Source organism: Plecotus auritus (genome assembly GCF_963455305.1).
Source record: "Plecotus auritus genome assembly, chromosome: 3".
NCBI lineage: Eukaryota > Metazoa > Chordata > Mammalia > Chiroptera > Vespertilionidae > Plecotus > Plecotus auritus.
In genome coordinates, this window is record NC_137772.1 from 205,707,385 (window position 1) to 205,726,257 (window position 18,873).

The following is an 18,873-nucleotide window of genomic DNA, read 5'->3' on the forward strand; positions in this document are numbered from 1 at the left end:
GGTGGGGGCAAGGACCAGGAAGTAACCCTGGCCAAGTGAACACCAGCCAATGAGGGAAGTTTTTGGTCTACAGCCTCCAAGAGGCCGGCAGGAAAAGCCCAGAAAGCCCCATTCCTCACCAGAGGTACTGCCTGTGCAGGCCCACCCACTCAGGGTGCTGAGGGGCCGGCCCACCCTCCGACCGTGCCTTGGAGCAGGGTTGGGCCCAGCAAGAGCAAAGGAAGGATCTGGACAGGGACATGAGCAACTGAAATGGCAGAGGGAATCCGGGGCCAGGAGGTGGGCTTGTCAGGTCACAAAAGAATGACGCTGAGAATAAATCACAGGCATGTTTATTATCCACTGGGACACCGAGATCTTTCTTTCCCAGGCAATGTCACAGGGGAGGCCAACTCTCAGGAGGCGGCTACGCTGCCACCTGAAGCAGGCCCGTGGGGTGGCAGTGTCATAGGCGGCAGGAACAGTGCCTTCAGCTTGCCCGACAGGCTGGCAATCTCAGGATCCTGGGCTTCGTAAGACTTGACCAAGCGGGCAAACTTCAGGACACCTGCAAGGGGGGGTCTGAGGTCAACCCACATCCCCAGGGAATGGAGGAGTTCAAGACGAAGAGAGGGTAACTTGAGCATGAGTCACTCGCCAGGTAGCTGTCTGCAAAACAAGGCACATAAAAGGCCTCTGCCCTGGGGGTTTGGATCAACCACTTTCTAGTCTACACGGAGCACAACTAGTTGGGATGCAGGAAAGGGAAATATCCCGAAGCAGTGTGCTTCTCCCTCTCAAGTGAACAATTTTAGCAATTTAGTCACAGGAATCCGAAGTATGAACACCCAGGAAAGACCCCATATCTATAACCACAACACAGGAGGGCTATGGGGTAACTGGCCTAAATCAGTCAACACCCTTGGGGAATACCATGATCTCATTAAAGAAACTGAACTTCCAACCCTCAAACAGAGAGTAGCCGAAACACCTGGAGGGGCTGCGGAAGCTGCTATTATGCAGACTAAAAGCTTTCAAAACGGGATTCAGGTCCATCCAGCTCTGCTGTGACGACCCTCCGGCACTTAGTTAACTATAAGAATATGTTTCCTCATCTTAAAATGGAATAATAATATAATTAATAGTAACTACAAAATGCACTTAGGACTTCACCTGGCACATTTCAGAGGTTCTCAGTGCCAATACTATTAGTCGGATTATGGCTGCCTCCGTGTGGCGAGAAGGGAGATGACAGCTCGAGGACACAATGAATCCAGCACCTTTCTCCCCAACTCCACCCCATCCCCTGCCGACCCACCTTCCCCGTCGCAGCTGAAGCCATAGGCCTTGATGACCTCCTGCTGAATCTGCGTGGCCACGGGCAGCACGAACTGCAGCATCTTGCCCATGTCGTTGCACGCGTTGTCCCGAGCCTCGTCCATGCGCACGGCGTTCTCGGGGGCCGAGAACGCCTGGATCACCTCGGCCAGGACCACTGTGTGGCGGATGCAACCCAGGGCGGCGTCCCGGGGTAGGCATCGGAGCATGGCCAGCAGGCCCAGCCGGCAGTGCAGGGGAGAGGACAGGGAATTAGTGGGCTGAAGCCGTAGTAACCCGATAAACACGGCCCCGAATCCCTTGCTCTAGGGCACCCCTCTCAGAGGAGGGAGGAGAATGGTACCCCGCGCCCAGTTTCCGGCGGAGCAAGCACATCTTGCTGTTATCCTCCGCCGGCACCCTCCTCCGGCAGGCAGCCCCCCACCCCCCACCCGGGAACTAGGATGCTATGCTGCTCACCCTTGGCCTGTTCGGCGCTCAGGGCCGCAGCCTGGACCGAGGCGGACGCCATAGTGCAATAGAAGTAGCACGTACGGCAAGACTAGGGAAATGTCCGGAGGAGAGGGAGGTCTCCGAGACCGGTTCTCCGGGGTAGTGGGGGCGGGGGAAGGTGTCAGCCGCAGCCGGAAGTCCCTCGTGCGTCCCCCAGAGCACCCCACTGAACCCCCAGGAGTTGGGAATATCAGGTGTGTGTGTGTGACGCTCTAACAATTAGCAAAAACAGCGCTCGCCCGGATTTTAGGTTGTTCTATTGTTACCATCAACTAGCTTTTTGGGGGAGGGCCTTCCGGTACGTGCCGGAAGACCTGCTGGACAAATTCAAAAAGAGCTGTAAGCACTGCAGGGCGGGCCCTGGAGAGAACGCGGAGGACCCATGGACTCCAATATTGGTGAGGGTGACTCAGAGCGGACTTTTCTAATTCCCACTGCTGTACAAGCAACAAGGCGCACTGCAACTTTTACAAGGAAAAACAGTATTTAAAGGACTTATTCGTATGCATTTCTAGAGTTTGCAAACGTTTGATACGAGCGTATGCAAATGAGATCGATGCTGATTGGCTGAGAGAAGCCAGTCACACCTTTTAGTTTTTAAGAATGGAGACAGTGATTTGCAGCAATAAATGCTTGAAACTGAAACAGCTGTCGCACTTTCCTAACAGGGCCTTGTATAGGAATGCTGAAGCGTAACGCCTTCCAACTTCTCTTCTAGGCGCTTGAAATGGTCACCTACTCTCTTCTCAAACCATAGGGTAGACTCCTGGATTCTAATCGCTTTAATCTGTTGAAACAAGGCTCTTGGACCTCTGCTTCATAATGTCTCAAAGTATTCTACAGAAAGGATTCAGACTGGTCCTCCTAGCTGTCACACCTCAGCGCGGCAGTGGTGGTTCAATGTTGAGCGTGGACCTATGAACCAGGCCAGCCGGTGAGAGTACATGGCCGGGTTACAGGCTCATGGGGCGTTGGAGGGTGGAGTTTGCAGGAAGCAGCCAATCAGTGATTTTTCTCTCATTGATGTTTCTATCTCGCTCTCCCTCTCCCTTCCTCTGAAATTAAAAATGTATTTTAAAAACAAAACCCTCAGAAGTCAGTATTTCCTAGACCTGACCTTGGCAGAGTCGTACCTGTCCCAGGCCTCCAGCATCCTGATGGGAGTATCCTTTTCAACTGTCCAGGGTCCCTCCACCCAGTTCTTCAGAAGGCCCATCCCTTCCAACTTCCCAGAGTCTCTCTGGAGACCCCACTGAGCAGACAACTTCCCACCCCCCTCCACCCCCATAGCCCGCAAATAAGGAGTCACAGCCATCTTCCTGGGGAGTTGTGAGGACGTTTTGTTTGGTTGGTTTTGGTTGGGATGTTTTTAAAGAGCATCATATAGATATTTATATATATAAATTATTAATGTGGGGCAGGGGCAAGGGGCATACATTGCAGAGGGGGGGCGCGCACACAGGGATTGGGTAGAGGCAGGGGTGGCACACAATGCTACGCAAAAACAGCCACATCTAACAGATGAAATAATCACACCAACGGGGCGGGGAGGGGGGGTGTCCACAGGGGCTAGGCATGGGAGAGGGAGAAAGCAGGGGGACAAAAAGAGGGACCTGGTCCAAGATACTGTGCGCTTCTGCCCCCACCCCCGCCACCTCCCCACCTCTGCACACCACAGGAGCCTCGGTTTCCCATCTGTCCCTTCCTCCCTTTCTCTGCCCAGCTGCTGAGGCCCTGCAATTGAGCAGCACCCCTCCTCGCTCTGGGTGGCAGGCCGGGAGGGAGACTTCCAAGATCCAGATGCACACTTGGGTGTTCTCTTGATTGCAGGTTTACAGTGGCTTGTCACTTTCCTTTTTCAGGTGACTAGGAGTAGAACAGAGATATGCGACTGAGGCCAAACCTGACCTGACCCCTCTCACAGGAGGATGGAAGAGGGGATCCCTCCCTGAGAAGACTAACACCAAGTTGTACCATGCCTACACCCCATTCCAGGCTTACATCTCCTCATTCCTGGCCTAGGGGTGCCCAGAAGTACCTGTAGTAGTCCTCCTGGGCAGGTAGCGGCACACTGTGCAGTGGGTGATGGGCATGCAGCCACTGCTGCTGCTCCAGCGCCAGGCGCTGCAGCTCGGCGGACTGTGCGTGCATGGCCTGCAGCTGGTGAGCTGCTGACATCGGGGCAGAGAGGGAAGCTGGCAGGTCCCGGTAAGGAGCAGCTGTAGGCAGCAAGGGCACAGGGCACATGACTGATGACCTACTCTGAGCCAGGAGACAACCAACCACTTTACATATAGAGGAAACTGAGACTAAAAATGTTAGGTAACAGCAGTCTTGAAAAATGCCAGTGGCAGAGTTAGGATTCAAACTTCTTAGCCTGGCAATAAACCTATGCCTCTCTTCAGTGAAGCTACTCCCATCCCCAGCTCTTCTGGGCACTTCCTCACCCATCCCCAAGCCCAATTAGGCCAATCCCACCACCCAAATTCCTTTCTGCTCTTCTCTTATTAGACCTTCCCTATCCCCAACCTCCATCCTTACCAAAGAGCTGGTGACGAAGAACTTCATTCTCGTGCAGAGGGTGAGGAAGAAGGGGGTTGGGGAGGGTCCCAGCTGGGTAGGGTATCCGGGTAAGGTGAGACCCTGAGGCCAGAGGGTCAATGAGAGGGTGCACTGAGGCAGAGGCTGGAGGGTAAAGAAGAGGAAGGTGTCACCAGAAGGCAGGTTTGGGGAAAACCATGCATGTAGTGAAGGGATCCAAGCCTGGGGAGAGAGATGGAAAATCAAACACAGGGAGATCCAGAGTGGAATAAGGAGCACAATGGACAAGTATAGGATGCTAATGGAGCAGGGACATACTGATGGACAGATTATAGTTATCAGAGGGGTCTGAGGAAAAGGAAAGAGAGAAGTAGTCTGCTTAGAGGAGATGAAAGAGGATAGAAAGTTTAGAAAATGAGACAGGAAGAGAACAGAGGTTAACACAGAGAGAGAAAGCTCAAGGGAGGTTGGAATGAACATGAGTGTATGGTTAGATTGGGCAATAAGAAATCTAGTGAAACCCTAGCCGGTTTTGGCTCAGTGGCTAGAGCATAGGCCTGCGGACTGAAGGGTCCCAGGTTGGATTCCGGTCAAGGGCACATGCCCAGGTTATAGGCTCGATCCCCAGTAGGGGGTGTGCAGAAGACAGCTGATCAATGATTCTCATTTTTGATGTTTCTCTCTCCCCCCTCCCTTCTTCTCTGAAATCAATAAAAATATATTTTTTAAAAAGAAATATAGTAAAAGGACAGTAAGTAAAGCTCATTATCACCTATGATGCCCACAACCACAGCTACAAGGCTCTTTCTGAAAGGCAGAGATGGGAACACAAAAGACCTGCAGCTGGGAGGAGAGAAAATGGCAAGAAATCACAAGAGCTGAATCCAGAGGAGCAAGAAAACAGGTATGTGAGGGTCTGATGGGCTATAATGGTAGAAAAGCAGTGCTCTCTCAAAGAGCTCCAGCTTTGTCCGGGTAAGGATGCTAGACTGACGATGGTGGGGATGTGGGGAATAGTCTCTGTGGCAAGGCTAGGGTATGAGGTGACAGGCTGGTGAATGGCAGGGAAGCAAAGATCAGGGAAGCACTTAAGAGAGAGCTCATGCCAGACTAGGAAGGTCCTGGATTGAGGAACAGAAGAGCCCAATCACTTGCGGGGGGGGGGGGGGGGGGCGCGGCGGGAGGCCAAGGAAGGAAGTAGGAGTCTCACCTGCATGGATGGCATCCTGCTGGTGAAGGTGCAGGTGAGAGTGGATGTGGGAGTGCTGGTGGTGATGGGGGGTCACATTGAGCATCTGCAGCCGGGCCAGTGGGTCATTGCCCAGGGCCGCCACCCTTTCTGCATGCTGCCTCTCAGCTGCCAGACGCTCTGCGTAGGACATGTCAGGCCGCAGGGCTGGCCCTGCAGCCAGCGCCAGACGTTCTCTCTCCAGGGGACCCAGACTCGGATGAAAGGGGAAAGGGTGCAGGCCAGGGGGGCCAGGCTGCAGAGCTAGGCCTCCATGTCGGGGGAAGGGATCCAGGCCAGGCCCAGGAACCCCATGTAGGGGTTCCAGCTCACTGGGCTTCACCTCAAAGCCAGGCTTGAGGCGGTCACGGAGGTCTCTTTCTCGGGCTTCCCGCTCCCTCTCCCGGGCTGCTGGGTCACTGCTGTACAGGGCTGGAACATTGTAACCCAGGAGTCCCGGGTCCACTGCCCCCAGGGGCACGTAGAATGGATGGTTGCGATTGCCAGGAGACATGACGTGAGGCCGGGCATATTCACTGAGTGTGCGCAAGGCTGGAGTGTCAGGACCCAGGTAGGGGGGCACTGTAGCCACAGCACTGCCCGGCTCAAATGGAGGGCGATGGGGCACTGGGCCGAGAGATGGACACTCCACTGGAGCACGGCCCTCCTGAGCCAACTTCTGTGGGGTACAGGGAGAAAAGGAGTCAGAAGAGCAGCCTTATAAAATGGTGGCCAGGCCCTGTCTGGTGTGGCTCAGTTGGTTGGAGCATCATCCTGTCCACCAAAAGGTTGCAGGTTCAATCCCGGGTTGGGACATGGGCGGAAAGCAAACTACCATGTTTCTCTCTTCCTTCCTCTCTCTGAAAATCAGCAATAAAAAAGATGGGCAATCCTGAGCTGCTAGTTTATCTCAGCAGCAGAATGCCAAAATACCTTGTCTTATTAGAACTCAGCCTACCAGGAACTTCCCTACCCACTTTTCCTGAATAGCAGCTCTTCTTACAATCCACAGGTAGTCTGACCTGAGCCGACCCCCAAACCAGGCATCCCGCTCGCAGGAATCCTTTGGCTCCATTTCCTGGGCTGCAGTACTTCCTCCTCTCCAAGAGGTGGTGCAGTGATCCCCCGCCCCTTGAGCCTGACTGCGCGGCGCACTAGGAACGCCGGAAGGCGGGAGGCGCACGCCGTGACGCACTCACCACGCTCCGCTCCAGCTCGCGTTCTTTCTCGCGCTCGCGCTCCTTCTCGCGTTCTCGCTCGCGCTCGCGCTCCTTTTCTTCGCGCGCGCGCTGTTCAGCCTCGCGCCGCACCTTCTCCACTAGGTCGGCCCGCTTCTTGGCCAGCTTGGAGCCCTCCAAGGGCACGAAGTACAAGTCGCTGCGCGCGCACGAGTTAAAGCCGCGGTCCAGGTGTTTGTTGAACCTGGGGGCGCAGAGGCAGCACGCAGTCAGCCCCTGCGAGCGCCCGAGAGGACTCCGCCCCAGTCAGCCCCCACCGGCTGGGCAGGCGGAGAGGGTCCGCAGTACTTTACAAAGCACTTGTGAACGCAGCCCCCCGACCCCGCCCCCTCCCTCCGTTACCCCTCCGCGGTTCCCCATCCCAGGCCCGCCGGCGCCCCACACTCACCGGGCTGACTGACTGGCATGGCTGGGCACGTCTACCACCTTGGGAGGGGGAGAGGGGCTGCGGGCCGCGGGCACTGGGCTCTCGGGGGTCTCATACTCCTCAGCCGGCTCCTGTTTGATCTGCGTGGCGTTCAGGGGCGGCCCTGAGGCCAGCCCGGCCGGCTGTGGCAGGGAAGACAGGCCCGAGGGTCCTGCTGGCGGCAGCGGCCCCGACCCCACAGTGGGCGAGCCTGGCTTGAAGGTCCCCGGGCCTGCGGGCGGCGAGGTGCCTCGGTAGCCCGGTGGGGTCCCCGTTCGGAAGGAGGGCGGTGACCCTGGTTTGTATCCCGGTGGGGTGGCTGTCTTGTAGGCCCCTGGGGACGGAGCCCTCTTCCCATACGGCGGGGCCCCAGGTGGGGAGGCCGTCTTGTAGCCTGCTGGCGAGGACGCCACTGTGGCAATGACTGTGGAAAGTGTAGCCGAGGAGGTGGTGACCTGAGGCGCCGGTGGGAAGGGGTAGGGCGCCCCTTGGGGGCCCTGGGAAGGAGAGGGGTGTGAACATGGGTAGGACCCTTGAGAGGAGGAAGAGGAACTGGAAGAGGAGGAAGAGGTTGGGGCGCCACTGGGGCCTGCCTGGCTGTAGGTCACCTGGCTGTGAGGTGGGGGAAGGTGTGCTGGCCCTGGTGGGTAGGGCCTCAGAGAGCCCAGGGAGGGAGACATGGCATAAGGGTGCGCATGGTGGGAATTACTGCTCTCCAGGGGGTGGGGATATGCTCCGGGTGGAGGGGGCCCAGAGTTCCCATGATGCTGCTGCTGCTGTTGCTGTTGCTGCTGCTGCTGCTGTTGTTGCTGTTGCTGGTGGTGATGGTGATGTGTTGGGGCTGGTGGGTGGGCAGTGGATTGGCCTCCAGTAGGAGGAGGGAAGGGGCCTGGATGGGCATTGTTGTTGGCTAAGAGGCGGCCATAGGGAGGAGGTGGTGGGGGACCCTGGCTCCACACAGCCTGGGATGGGAGAGAAGGCTGAGTGTACTTGGGTGGCTGATTAGAGACAGAGAGGCTTGTTGGGGGAGGGAAGGAGTGGGGATAACTGGGCAACGCCTGGGAAGCTGGGTATTGGGAGGCAGAGGAGGACGAAGAACTGGAAGAGGAGGCTGCTGCAGAGCTACTACTAGAGGACGAATAAGGATACCTCATTGGCGGGGCTGGGGCAGAAGAGGAAGCAGGGGGTAGAGGGTGGGGTGAAGGAGCAAGAGTGGGGCCCTTTTCTGGGCCAGGAGGAAGTCCACCCATACCCTGCCCCATGGCATGGGGAGAGGGCAGATGCCCAGGTAGTGGCTGGGCTCCCAGGCCAGGAGGAGAGGCTGATGCATTGTTAAGGGGTCTCAAAGCAGGTGGGGGAGGCAGGTTTGGTGTCACATGTGGGAAGGTGGCTGGTGGAGGAGCAGAGGGTAGGTTTCCACCACCCACTGGAGCATTTGATGGCTTTGTTGGGGGAGCACCACCAGCCCCAGAGCTCGACATTGAAATGGGGGTGGTGGGTGGGGGGTGCTGCTTACCGCCACTAGGGGCCCCCACTGAAGAGGCAGCCCCTCCCCCCTTGGGACCCATTGGGGGTCCAGACAAAACTCCTCCACCAGCACCCCCAGGGTAGAGCTGTGGATGAGGGGGAGGGGCCCCAGGAGGAGCCTGGAACATTCGAGATTGGGGGGGCTCCATGGGAGCATGATATCCAGTGGGTGTCACAGAAGGGTGGGATTCAAAACCAGGCTCTGGCTGTCGAGGGTTGCTGTCTGGCGGTGGAGGGGAGGGAGGAAAGAGTGGAGGTGGGTGGTAGGGGCGGGCTGGGCCCTGGGACAGGCCAGAAGACGAGTCGGAGTCATTCTCCACGCTTCCAGGACTGTATATGCTGGGAGACGTGCTTCGGTTATCCTGGTCTATATCCCTCGGGTCACTGCTACCATCATCATTGAGGCTCCGCCCATCTAAACTGTCCAGATCCGAGGGGGACTGTGGCCGGGGGAGCTCCTGCTGCAGAAAAGGGAGGGCCGTTTTCCCCTTTGCCTTTCCTTTCTTGCTTCTCCTAGATTTGGGACCTCCCTTGCACAAAATCATTTCCCCCTCACAGCATACCATTGGGCCACGATGTGATGAACACTCTCACTCACGCCCACTTTCCTACCACCTATGGATCCCAACCCTCTCCCCACATTCTCAGCTGCTCCCTAGCAGCCCCTAGATCAGCCCCTCCTTGTAAAACCCTATTCCTTCTTCAAGGGTCCATCTCATCTCAAGCACCTTCTTCCTATCCACAGTTGAACCCAAATCCCTGTCTTCCCCCAGCTTATATCCATCCCCTTAACTCCTTTACCTCTTTAACACCCCAGAAACCCTTGGTTCTTAAAAGGTCCACTTCTGCATTTTTCTTATGATTTATCTGTTCCTTCCTCTAAGACTTCTCACCCTTAACCTCCTCCTCCTTCCTGAAAATCAGGACCTAGAAAAGGGAAGGCTAGACTCCTCCGCTTTTCTCATAATCCCAGGTGAGATTAGAGTGGGAATCCTGAATGAAAGCAAGTGTGGGGGAAAGAACAGGCAGAAGCTGGGTCAGGATGCCTGCAAGTGTCTCCTACCTCCGTTTTGGTCTTCTTTGGTGCATTGGTCTCCTCACTTTCACTCTCTGAGATCTCCTCACTCCGGCCCTGCTTGCTGACCTTTGGGGTGGAGGCTTCCTCTACTCGTGCCTTCTGTTAGCGAGAAAGAGAAAATTCCTGTCTTATACCTCCCAGACCTCCACCGTTACCCTCTGCCAGAGAGGAAGTTCCCCCACAACACACACACACATACATCCTTAGCTCCAGTGCCTGGGCCACCTGTGGGAGGACCTCAATACAGAATACCTTGGCTGTCTGCCTAGACTTCTCAGCTTTGCCATCACTGCTGGACGTGCTGACCCCTCCAGGGGAGGCCCGGCCCCTCGATCTCAATTCTTCCCGGGGCCCAGGGGCCTCTTTCTTCCGTCCACTCCTCATTGACATCTGAAGGAGAAGAAAGGAAACAAAGTTTTTTTTTTACACTACATCTAACTTCAAGATGTGCCTTACTGCAATTCTCTCTCTCCAGGCCATCCCCCTAGCTTCCCTGCCCCTAATCTTTCATGTCCCTCATTTAAGCTGTCACTCACTGAGTCTTTATTCTGTCGTGTCTTCATTCTTCAGGCTGTGGAGACCCCATTCTCCTCTGCCTGGGCAGCTGAATACAGAAACTTCTCTGCTTCACCCCAAGTTCCCCACAACTGTGGCCTGGGAAGCAGGAAGCAGGATCTCCAAGTTTCCAGTGTAGGCACCTGGAACTTGCAGGATCTGTTTTCAGTGAAGCCTGTTAGAAAAAGACCATCAAAATGTCCAAATCGGGGAATAGAGTCTGAGGGGGTTACCCTTGTGCTTGTCAAGGAACAGCAAGTGCCCTAGTCCTAGGCCTTTCAGTCAAGAAGTACAGGCCCGCCCTAGCTGGTATGGCTCAGTGGATAGAGCATCAGCCTGAGGACTGAAGGGCCCCAGGTTCGATTCCAGTCAAGGGCACATGCCCGGGGTTGCAGGCTCAACCCCCAGTAGGGAGCATGCAGAAGGCAACTGATCAATGATTCACTCTCATCATTGGATGTTTCTCTCTCTCTCCTTCTCCCTTCCTCTCTGAAATCAATAAAGATATACTTTGAAAAAAAAATTTTTAAGTACAGGCCCCACAATACATGGCTGGTTTGCCCCATAGTCTATCCAGCTCTCTATAAGTGAAATACAATATCATCTCTTTCATCTCTGGGGAAGGCAATAAAACTCAGATGTATCTATGAGCCCCAATTCAGATGACACTATTTTATCCTTCATGACCCCTAGGAAATATTTGTGCACACACAAACTCCACAGAGCCTTACAAAAGAACATCAAGAAACATAGCTAAAGTATTAACTTATTTATTGAGCACCTTCTTATGTCAAGCCCTCACATACACAATATTTATAACCAACCCTGAAAAGTATGTGTTCTTCTTATTCCCATTACATAAGTGAGGAAACAGGCTCAAAGATTTGTGATTCTGACTTGCCAACTTCATGTGATGAACATACAGTGAGGAACCAGTGACAGCACCAAAATCAAGCCCACCTCTCCCTGACTCCAAAGCCCAGGTTCTTTCTTCTATACTTTATTCTCATCAGAAGTTGGTTGAGATAATCCTCAGAAGACCTAGATCAGCCCCAGAGATCTGAAAATAGTCTTTTTTTCACATCAGAGTGGGTAGGAAAAGATTGTCCCATTCTACAATGCAAAAGAATGCAACCCTACCAATCCCAAGACAAAATCTACGTAGCCCCAAAGTGCAGAATTTCATTTTTGAGAGCCTCATAAAGACCCCCTTCTCTAGTGCTTGGGTTCCCAAAGGCTAGAGGAAAAGGCAGGACTTTCGCTTTACCAATGAAATCAGTGAGTACCCAATACAAATTTGTGAGCCTATCCTCTCACTTGGCTTAGATGGGAACATACACCTCCTCACACCCTACCTATATCTATATATCTATATCTATCTATACAGTCAGCTATTTTCATTTGCATTGCTTTGTACTTCCTGCCCTGCTAAGTGTCATGTCTTTCCATACTACCAACCATATGATCTTTTGAGAGCAAAAATATTACCTTGCTACTGTTTTCTTCCTTTCTATATCCCCCACTGATGTCATGTATATATGGGTGTTCTGTTCTTGACCTCTAAACCCACTAACTTTGCCCTAGCTTGTTTGGCTCAGTGGATAGAACGTTGGCCTGCGAACTGAAGGGTCCCGGGTTCGATTCCGGCCAAGGGCACATGTCTGGGTTGCGGGTTCGATCCCCCAGTGTGGGGCGTGCAGGAGGCAGCCAGTCGATGATTCTCTCTCAACATTGATGTTTCTATCTCTCTCCCCTCTCTCTTCTTCTCTGAAATCAATAGAATATATTTTAAAAATAAATAAATAAACGCACTAACTTTGTAGGTCTTCTTGGGTGGAAGTGTTGCTGGCCTCAGTGGGAACAGAATAAGCTTACCTGTGTGTTCTGAGTTAGGAAGCTTCGCTAAGGTAAATGGCATTTCCACCTTCTAGATCGTATTTTCCCCAAGGAATACAAAGTAATTACTTCTCACTCACCTCCAATGAACCATACTGAGGCAGGTAGTGAGGGGTGAGCCTAACCTTTCCAGAAAACTTAATAAGAATTTACTTGAGTGAAAAATAGATGGACCAAAGCCCCAGGTCTTCTGAACTTACAACGGATGCTCTGTCCAATAAACCAGCCACTTGTCTTCAACTATAACTATTAGCATATTTTTGTTGTGTAGACTGATTTTTAAAATACTGTCAACCCAAGAAGTCCAAATAAAAGCCAAATATCAAAAGGGGAAAACAATCTTAACAGAAGCACACAACAAGGACTATGATGACTATTTGTGACAGGTATGTCTTTGCAAGCCCCTCTAGAGAAGAGCCTCTCTCTCCTTCCCAGTACCAAACCTGCTTACCAAATCAGTCAGAGCTAGGGCATCCAAAATGTCACAGAAATACAGGAATGTACCTGAGCAATCCTAGTGTGCCCCTCCCCATACTTCAACGTTTAAAATCTGCCCTGGCTGGTGTGGCTCAATGGATAGTGTTAGCCTGAAGGGTCCTGGATTCGATTCCAGTCAAGGGCATATACCCGGGTTGTGAGCTCAATCCCCAGTGTGGGACATGCAAGAGGCAGCTGATCAATGATTCTCTCTCATCATTGATATTTCTCTCTCTCTCTCCCCCTTCCTCTCTGAAAACAATAAAAATATATTTTTAAAAAATAAAATCAGCTGAAATCTGATAAAATAAGCAATGAGTAGCTTTGAAGAAAAGCAGTCATTAAAAGGTAGGTAATCCTGGGGGAGGGAGGGGCGGGGAGAGAGAAATTAAGGTTGTATTTATGTGTCTAAACCAGGGGCATGTTTTAACACCAGCAAACTAAGCTACACTCTATCTTGCCCTACTAGCCAGTCACTGTAACTAACATTCACAGAGCACCTACTATGTGTCTGGCAACACACAGCTCATTCACCGTCATTGCTTCACTGCAAAAGGAAAATGATAAAGACCAGATTGGGGAAGTGGAAAAGTGAGAAATAGGGAAAGAGTCTCTAAGTAAAAACAGAAAAAGAAATTAAGGGAGAAATACGAGAAGGATGTCAGAGGGAATACAATAGAGGTACAAGGGTTTTCGGGAAGGGCTTGAATTCCAGCCCCCATCATCATTCCAGATCTACCAGACTAACAAACCAGTCCAAAGTGACACCTAGATAACAAAGCAGCCCAGACCAGCAGGTAACAATGCACTGGCTTAAGCCTTCAGAGATTCCAGGATTGTCAAAGGGGCCTCAGAAATCATCTCATCTATACAACCCCTTCACCTGACAATGAAGCCGAGGCTCAAAGAAACAGAAGTGACTTGTCCAAGGTCACAGAAGTACAGCCAGGACTAGGCCCAGGCCTAGGGCTCCAGTTATAGAGTATTTCCACCCCACCAGGCTGTTCCACAGCCCTCTCCCCTGGGCCACCCTGAACCTGAGATGGGCGTGGAAAGCCCAGCCATTCCTATAAGATGGGAGAAATAGGTCAAAGGTTAGCTGAGGAAAAGGGTCACTGTGTCAAAAAAGGAAAAGATTGATTGGGGAGGAAGACTCAAGCTTAAGAAAATGGAAGAATATCAGTTCGAAGAAGCAAAAAGACTACTGTATACAAAAAGTTCCTAAAAATGAGAGAGGGTCAGAAAAAACTACCAAAAGATGGTATAATGAACAGAGCATTTCCATGCTCCCACCATGCCTACAGGGAGGGACTTGGAGAAACACCATGACTGTCAAGATGGAAGGAAAGCCTACCCACCAGCAACACTAGAAACATTCTCCAAAACCAGACAACAGTCCCAAGGACATAGCCAAAGGCTGAGGTCCACTCAACATGCTGAACCCCCACCTACTGGACATCCCAATGACAGAACCTGCCCCTCAAGAGTCCATCTCAGGGGTCCATCTACCAGCCACCCCCCTCCAGTTGCCAAAGCAACTCCTACTTTTCCATTACCCTCAGGGAAGAGAGCTTAAGAGTCCTACCCCAGTAAAAATAAGCCCATGCACAAAGGGAAATCCTTGAGCTCAAATAGTAATGAAGACACCCCACCCACCCAGGAAACCACAGCTAGAGGGGCAGTGGAATGCTCTGGGGATTTGAAGGTGGAGGGGACAACTTGTCTGAAGTGCCTACAAGATGTCCCAATTCTCTTCTGTTTCCATGCTCCCAGAAACCCTTTCTCCCTAACTCTTCCGTCAGTATTCCTCTCTCCATTAGTTTTAGGGTGACCCACACTACTGGACCCCAACGTGCTCCTCGCCAAGAAGTAACTATGTCTGAAATTGGGAGAAAAAAAAAAGGGGGGGGGGGGGGACAGAGGTGACCTGACATAGGGGAAAGAAAACTGAATCACAAAGGCATTGCCTTTCCAATTCCACCTAGGAACACCTGGGGGGGGGGGGGGGCTTCTCAAAGGTGTACCCCTCCTTGGCCTTTCCCCAGGTTCCATTCTCCTCCCTCAACAGCTACAATCCCTCTCTTTCCCCCTACCACACCCCTTCCCCATTTCCCACTCCCCCTGCATACCTACCACCCCACCCGGGCTCCGAAACCCGGTTCTGGGCCTCTGGGGCTTTTCCTGGAGATCTTATGCCCCACCTCGCTGCCATCTCTCCATTCCTTTTTGCCTTCGCCCCAAAGCCCCCTCACGGGCATCCCTCACCCCCCCCCCATCCCCGCCCCGCCACCTCGGTTCCTCTTTTGGTCCGGGGTCCTCCTCCTGAGACCCTCCCACCCCCCACCTGCCCGATCCTCCGAGTACCTTGGCCCCGTTCCCTCCTCGGGGGCCGACCCCACTCCGACCCCCCAGCCTCAGGCCAGGCAGTGCCCGCAGTGGGGGGACCCGATCGGGAAAATAACAAATGGAGGCGGCGGCGGGAGGGGGACGGGGAGGGGTGGGGGAGGGGTGGGGTGGGGAGCCGTGGCCCGAACCCGGGCGTGCCCGGGGCCCGGTGGCGGCAGATCTTACCTGGCTGTAGCTCGGGACGGCTGGCTGGTTCCGAGCAGGATTCGGGGCTCCGGCGCCTACGGGGGGCGGCGGCGGCCGCTCCCCCGCCCCCCTCTCCTCTTCCCGCTTCAGTCGCCGCCGCGACGACGGCGGCGGCGGCCCCGACCCTCTTGGAGGGCGGCCCCCATCCCCCTCTTCACCCCAACCAGGCCGACCGCTCTCCCCCCGGAGCTAACCCCGACCGGCTCTCGCTCAGTCCCTTCCCGAGCCGCCGCCTCCCCCGCCGCCCGGAACGCCCGCCGCGCCGCCCGCCCCCACCTCGCCGCTCGCCCCCGCCGCCCGGCCGGCCCTCCGCGCGGCTACGCGCCGCCGCCTTGCCCGCCGCCCGCGCCGTCCGCACTCGCGCCGTCCCCGGCCCCGAGGAGGCCTCCGCCCGCGGCCCCCGCCCCTTCCCGGGCGGCCGTCTCCCTCGACCCCTCCTGACCCTCCCCAGGCCGGCGGGCCCCCGAGATAGGTCCTGGCCCCTCGCCCCGGCCCGACGCCGGGCTGCGGGCGAGCTGGGCGGCGCGTCCGGCGACTCGCACAGGAAAGCGGCCGGCGGAGGGAGGGAGCTCGGAGAGGGGGATGGGAGAAGGGAGGAAGAGGGAGAAGGAGGGAGCGCGGAGGAATCGGGAGAAAGGGGCCAGGAGGGAGACGCGAGGGAGGGAGGAAGGGAGGGAGGGAGCGCCAGCGAGCGGCGAGGGGGAGGGAGGGGATCGGAGGGGGAGGCGCCGAGCGAGTTGGCCCAGACCGAGGCCGAAGGGGCCCAGGGTGCGGGGAGGGGTTCGCCTAGGCGGAATGTGGGGAGCCTGCGGGCCTTGGCACCGGAGAGGGCTAGGTAGGGAGGGGCTGTGGGTTGTTAGGGTAGATTTGCGAAAGACAGAAGTTTGGGGGCAAAGGGGTTTGTGGCAGAGGTGGGGTGGGAGGTAGTGAGGCAGGGAGTGGGGTAATAGGGTGAGATTGGAAAGCTGGAGCTGCATGGGGGCTTTCGGGGCAGTGAGTGTGTGACAAGAAGAAAGAAGCTTGGGGAGATGGCGTCTGTGGCAGACATGTAGGGGGAAGGCTGGGGAGGCAATTATGAGAGAATGGGATGGAAGTTTGGGGTCATAAGGTGGGGAAGAAATTGAAAAAATGGAGACATGTTGGAGGATGGGGTTTCTGGAAGAGAGCAGAGTTTGGGGGTGACTGGTGTTGGCAGAAGAATAGGAAACAAGAATTTGGGGGTGATGAAGAGAGAGACAAGTTCAGAGATGTCAGCTTGGAGAAAGGAATGCATGAGAAATCTTAGAGGTGACAGAGGTGGGGCCAGGCGCATTTTCTGGGGGTGCTGGGGTTCTGGGTGGGAAAGGAGGGTGGAAGACAGGGATGGCTGGGTTCTGGGGGTGGAGGGTTTCCAAGAGAGCTGAGGATTTTGATTGGCAAGACAAGGTAGATAGAATGGAGTGGGTGCGGAGGGGGTGAAGATTGGAAGGATGTGTAAGATAAACAAGGCCTTTGGTGGCGGTGTGGAAGAGGGAAGGTCAGTGATGCAGAAGACAAGAGAGTGGAAGGGAAAGGAGAAGGAAATGATAGAAATGGGGAGGGCAGGCTCTGGTGTAGGGAAGAGATTAACTCATAGGCGTGGGCCACCATCCTCAGGCTCTCTGTCCAGTGGTGTCTCCTTTGAAGTCATCACTGTTACTTTGGGCCCCAGGAAAGGGATGGGGTAGGGATTAGTCTCAAAAATGAGCCAAATCCCTAGATGCCCCGGTTCCCTAATCCCAATCATTCTCATGTGGAGACAACCCCCACCACAGGCCGGAGGCTCTTTCTTCTCCCACACTGTTCTCAGGAGGGGCAGCCTCCGACACTGCCAGTCTGCCAGCCATTCCCAGTCTTCAGCCTTGACGCCTGCAGCACCCCCAGCAGTCCACCACCAGTGTCTTCTTCTGGGCTGGCTCCCTGCCCCACACCAAGCAGCAACATCTCCCAGGACAAAGGACACCAAGACACTGGTTGGATTTTGGCAGCTGAGATTGCCAGAGAATGGGAGGGAGGCAGGCTGGGAAACAGGAAGAGCTGGGGCTGGAGTCTGGATTGGAAGCCCTCTACAGCTCTCCAGATTTGGGGTGGGGGTAGGGGATGTGTGAGGCCAGGACAGCTAGAGGCCAAGGGTGGGCCCTGAATGGCAGGATCCCGCCAGCCTTCTGGGAAGGAGGTTGGCTCTGTATCAACTCAGTAGATTTTGCCTCATATTTCCTTGGGCCAGGCTCAGCCAAGTTCTAGGAATACCCAAAAGCTCCAACTGGATTCTAAAGCACTGGGGACCCTGAACAAGAGGTTTCCTTGGCCTAGGAAAGAATCACACCACTCTTTTGTCTCTTAAATTGATTGATACTTTACCACCCTATGCCTACCTTCCTTATTCCTCAGGGCCTTCAAGAGCCAAGGCCAACCCCCCCCCAAACCGCCTGCCCCCCCCCCAGTACCCTAGAATAGCTCCTGCTCCTCCCCACCTCCCAACTTTGCTCCAAGACTCCTCCCCCCCCCCCTTATCCCCCTCCCTATTGCATTTCCTCTCTCTCTCTGCACTTCTCAGTTTAGTCTCCCACTGGATCTTGGCCGAGGCCTTTTCCAATTCCCTTCCAGGCTGAGTTCTCTCTCGTTTTTTAACCACTAAGGGGTGAATTAGGATGGTGACACATCTAAGCCTAAAAGAAAAACTTAAGCATAGGTAGGAACAGAAGATGGGGGAGAGTCAGAAGAAAAGCCAGGGCCTCTACCCTCCAAATCCTCCTCTACCTGAGGGCCAGGCTGACAATTCAGCTTCAGGGAGCATCACACACACACCACCACCACCACCATCCCTCACCCCAGCTCCCTCTCAGGCCCCAGCCCCCCAGGACCCACTGGTTTCCAGGCAACAGCACAAAGGAAAAGTGGAGAGAAGAAGGGCTTGGGAAGCCCAGGCAGAGCTAGCTGTAACTCTATCTACCCAGTACCTGGCGGCGGGGGGGGGGGGGGGGGGGGGGGGGGGGTGATGGCTGCAGAGAAGGTGATATAGTGAAGAGGGAGAAAAGGGGCAGAGGATAGAAAATGTGGCTCCAACCAGAAGAGGCCTGGTTAGTCCAGGAGTTACTAAGGAAAAATGACTCTAATGCACCCCAGAGAAAACCAAGAGGCACAAAGGAAAGTATAGTGTGCCCCAAGGGAAACAGAGAAGGTGCCAGGAGACTCAGGAGAGGAGGGAAAGATGAGATGCCCGCACTGAAATGAAGAGGCCCTGAGGAGAGGGTGCAAGTTCTTTGAACTGCAAATGGAGGACGTGTCAGTGACACAGGAAGGACAGGGCAGAGAAATGGGTTCTGCCCATGCAGAACTGGAATCTTCTTGTCCTGGAGCTGGGCAGGATGTCAGAGGGATCCCAGGACCAGAACTCAGAAACAGCGTGGGGGAGGCACACAGAGGGAACAACCTTGAAATTCCTCCCACCTACCTTGAGTCAGGCTATTCGGTGTCCTGCAGAGCCTTGCCTCCCTCTAGTGGCCAC

General features: G+C 54.6%; 2 protein-coding genes across 4 annotated transcripts; both read right to left on the reverse strand.

Annotated features, from left to right (window-relative positions):
- Window positions 1-316: 316 nt before the first annotated feature.
- LOC308245081 (protein C10) lies at window positions 317-2,157 on the reverse strand. 2 transcript variants are annotated; one of them, XM_080661790.1, is made up of 3 exons: window positions 1,777-2,157; window positions 1,298-1,474; window positions 317-547 (listed from the first exon to the last, which is right to left on the reverse strand). In XM_080661790.1, the coding sequence occupies exons 1-3, from the start codon at window positions 1,826-1,828 to the stop codon at window positions 396-398; spliced, it is 381 nt and encodes a 126-aa protein (XP_080517916.1). In that variant the 5' UTR covers window positions 1,829-2,157; the 3' UTR covers window positions 317-395. The 2 variants fall into 2 exon arrangements, with proteins under 2 accessions (XP_080517916.1, XP_080517917.1); XM_080661791.1 differs by having other exon boundaries at window positions 317-648; window positions 1,777-2,154.
- A 970-nt stretch (window positions 2,158-3,127) lies between these two features.
- ATN1 (atrophin 1) lies at window positions 3,128-15,590 on the reverse strand. Of its 2 annotated transcripts, XM_080661792.1 has the most exons (10): window positions 15,327-15,590; window positions 10,364-10,557; window positions 10,080-10,217; window positions 9,813-9,926; window positions 7,205-9,210; window positions 6,778-7,000; window positions 5,561-6,257; window positions 4,351-4,494; window positions 3,848-4,028; window positions 3,128-3,675 (listed from the first exon to the last, which is right to left on the reverse strand). In XM_080661792.1, the coding sequence occupies exons 2-10, from the start codon at window positions 10,388-10,390 to the stop codon at window positions 3,642-3,644; spliced, it is 3,564 nt and encodes a 1,187-aa protein (XP_080517918.1). In that variant the 5' UTR covers window positions 10,391-10,557; window positions 15,327-15,590; the 3' UTR covers window positions 3,128-3,641. The 2 variants fall into 2 exon arrangements, with proteins under 2 accessions (XP_080517918.1, XP_080517919.1); XM_080661793.1 differs by lacking the exon at window positions 15,327-15,590 and having other exon boundaries at window positions 7,205-9,207; window positions 10,364-10,528.
- Between the last annotated feature and the right edge of the window lie 3,283 nt (window positions 15,591-18,873).